The sequence below is a fragment of the Tupaia chinensis genome, unplaced genomic scaffold, assembly GCF_000334495.1.
Source record: "Tupaia chinensis unplaced genomic scaffold, TupChi_1.0 Scaffold000403_1, whole genome shotgun sequence".
Lineage (NCBI taxonomy): Eukaryota > Metazoa > Chordata > Mammalia > Scandentia > Tupaiidae > Tupaia > Tupaia belangeri.
Genome location: NW_006159905.1, coordinates 936307 through 938202, shown reverse-complemented (window position 1 = coordinate 938202; position 1896 = coordinate 936307). Strand labels below are relative to the sequence as shown.

The window sequence follows — 1896 nt, the reverse complement described above, 5'->3', positions numbered from 1 at the left end:
CCCGCCTCCCCAGCTCCGCCTGGCGCGCCTCCCCGCAGGCCTGCACCCAGCCTCACCTTCGCAGGTGAGCGCCCCCGGGTGCCGCTTCTTCCAACCCTGGCAGCACACGCAGTGGGTCTGCTGCACCTCCCTCCTCACCTCCCGCCACATCATGCGGTAGGTGGTCCTGAAAGAGCGTCCGCCCAGAAGGCGGGATGCAGGTCCTGGTCGGAGTTCCTGAGCCCCCGGGGTCCCGGCTCCCCAGCCCTCACCTGTACGTGCTGCAGATGCGCCTTCCAGCGCACAGAGTCAGGTAGGGCTTGTACACCGGCTGGCTGTAGGACTCATTGTAGCGAAGTGGGACCGCCAGCGTCTGCTTGGAGCAGACCCCCTGACTGCGTCCGTGCCAAAGGAGGAGGTGGGAGACATTGAGGTGGCCCCAGGTGGCCCATTTTCTCATGGGGTCACTGAGATCCTGCTATCTCTGGAGGGGACAGCCTTCCACCTCCACTCTATAAACTTTTCAGTTTTGCCTCCCATAAAGCCCCACCCCCAGTAGAAGGCTTCCCTGAGGTCCCCCACCCCGTTTGTCACCTCTCTTTGAAGGATGCACCGCTGGCCCCCTCTCCTGACAGCAGCAGGAGGAGTGAGAGCCCAGCCAAGACAGCAGACGGCTCAGCCCCGGACCTCATGATTCTCTTTGGCTCTGGACTCAGGCTGCAGGCAAGAAGAGGTTAAATGGGTGCCCTTGCCCTCTGTTAACTCCTCCAGCCCCAGCCCCTCCAAGAGCTGTCACCTGGTGCCCTCAGAGGGCGTCAGGACATTCCCTTTTACACAATAGCCACCAGGGTACGGTTACCACCACCCTGTCCTTGTCCCTTCACGTCTCACAGTCCAGTCGTTGGCAGCACCCAGGCTCACTCCCCAGCCCGCCCTCCTCACCGCCTCTCCACAACCTGGAGGGACACGCACGGCTAACCCACCCCAGGACCCCCACCTCTACAACAAGCCACACCCGATAGGCACCCTCATACCCTATGCGCAAACCCACCGTTGAATGCAATCCTGGTCCCCTCACACCCACGTCATCACATATACGGGAGCCCCATCCCTCACGCAGACAGCACCCCCAGTTTACACCCACTCTGAGGCTCTGAGTGACGCCCGCTCTTGCTCCACTGGCATTCTCTTCCCACTGACGCCCGCTCTTGCTCCACTGGCATTCTCTTCCCACCTGGCTTCCCTGCTCTACTGGGAGGCTTCAGGCAGACCAGCCTCAGCTGCAGCTCAGACTGGTGGGTGGGCCTGCGGGGCCGGGGAGGAGAGGAGGGGCTAGGCTGGAGTCCTCCCATCCCTGCCCCTTCCCACAAGCCTCCTCCTCAGCTCCCACGCAGTGGGGTCAAGTCCCACTGCCCTCCCTCCCCATCCCAGCAAGAGCTCCTAGAAGCATCTCCCAGCCACCCCTCTGGGGCCCTCTGTATCCAGACTCCCCAAATCAGCAGACTCCTGGCTCTATGCCATTGCCGTACCCCTGGCCCTTGGCCCTCCCACCCCCACACCTTCAACCCAGCACAGACTGGGGAGGTATGGGGGGCAGAGGGAGAGACAAAGCTGGCAGGGAACAAAGCAGGCCAGGTCATGGGAGAAGAGGCCAGATCAGATGAGAAAAGGGCAAGTCTTCACACAGGGGCAGAGACAGCCCAGGGCACTGGGGAAAGTGCCCCCATCTCCTAGTGACATTTGTTAGGCCTCGGAGGGGACAGAGTTGAGTCAGCCACCGCCCCCCATGCCAGAGCAGACAGGGCCCTATTGTCTTTGCCAAAATTCCTTCTTTCAAGGAAAAGGAGGCTCATTGTCCAGCCCCTCACCCAGCTCTGGTCTACAAAGGTCGAAAAGGGGCACGACGCATGCCCACCC

The 1896-nt window shown here is 61.9% G+C and overlaps 1 protein-coding gene across 1 annotated transcript in view; it reads right to left on the bottom strand.

Annotated features, from left to right (window-relative positions):
* The window catches only part of EGFL8 (EGF like domain multiple 8), a gene marked incomplete in the record, with an annotated part of 2476 nt that extends 1308 nt beyond the window's left edge, over positions 1–1168 (bottom strand). Inside the window, 4 exon segments of the mRNA XM_014590086.1 lie at positions 19–166; positions 252–374; positions 574–696; positions 1124–1168. Coding sequence (XP_014445572.1) covers positions 19–166; positions 252–374; positions 574–696; positions 1124–1164 — 435 coding nt within the window.
* Positions 1169–1896: the final 728 nt, after the last annotated feature.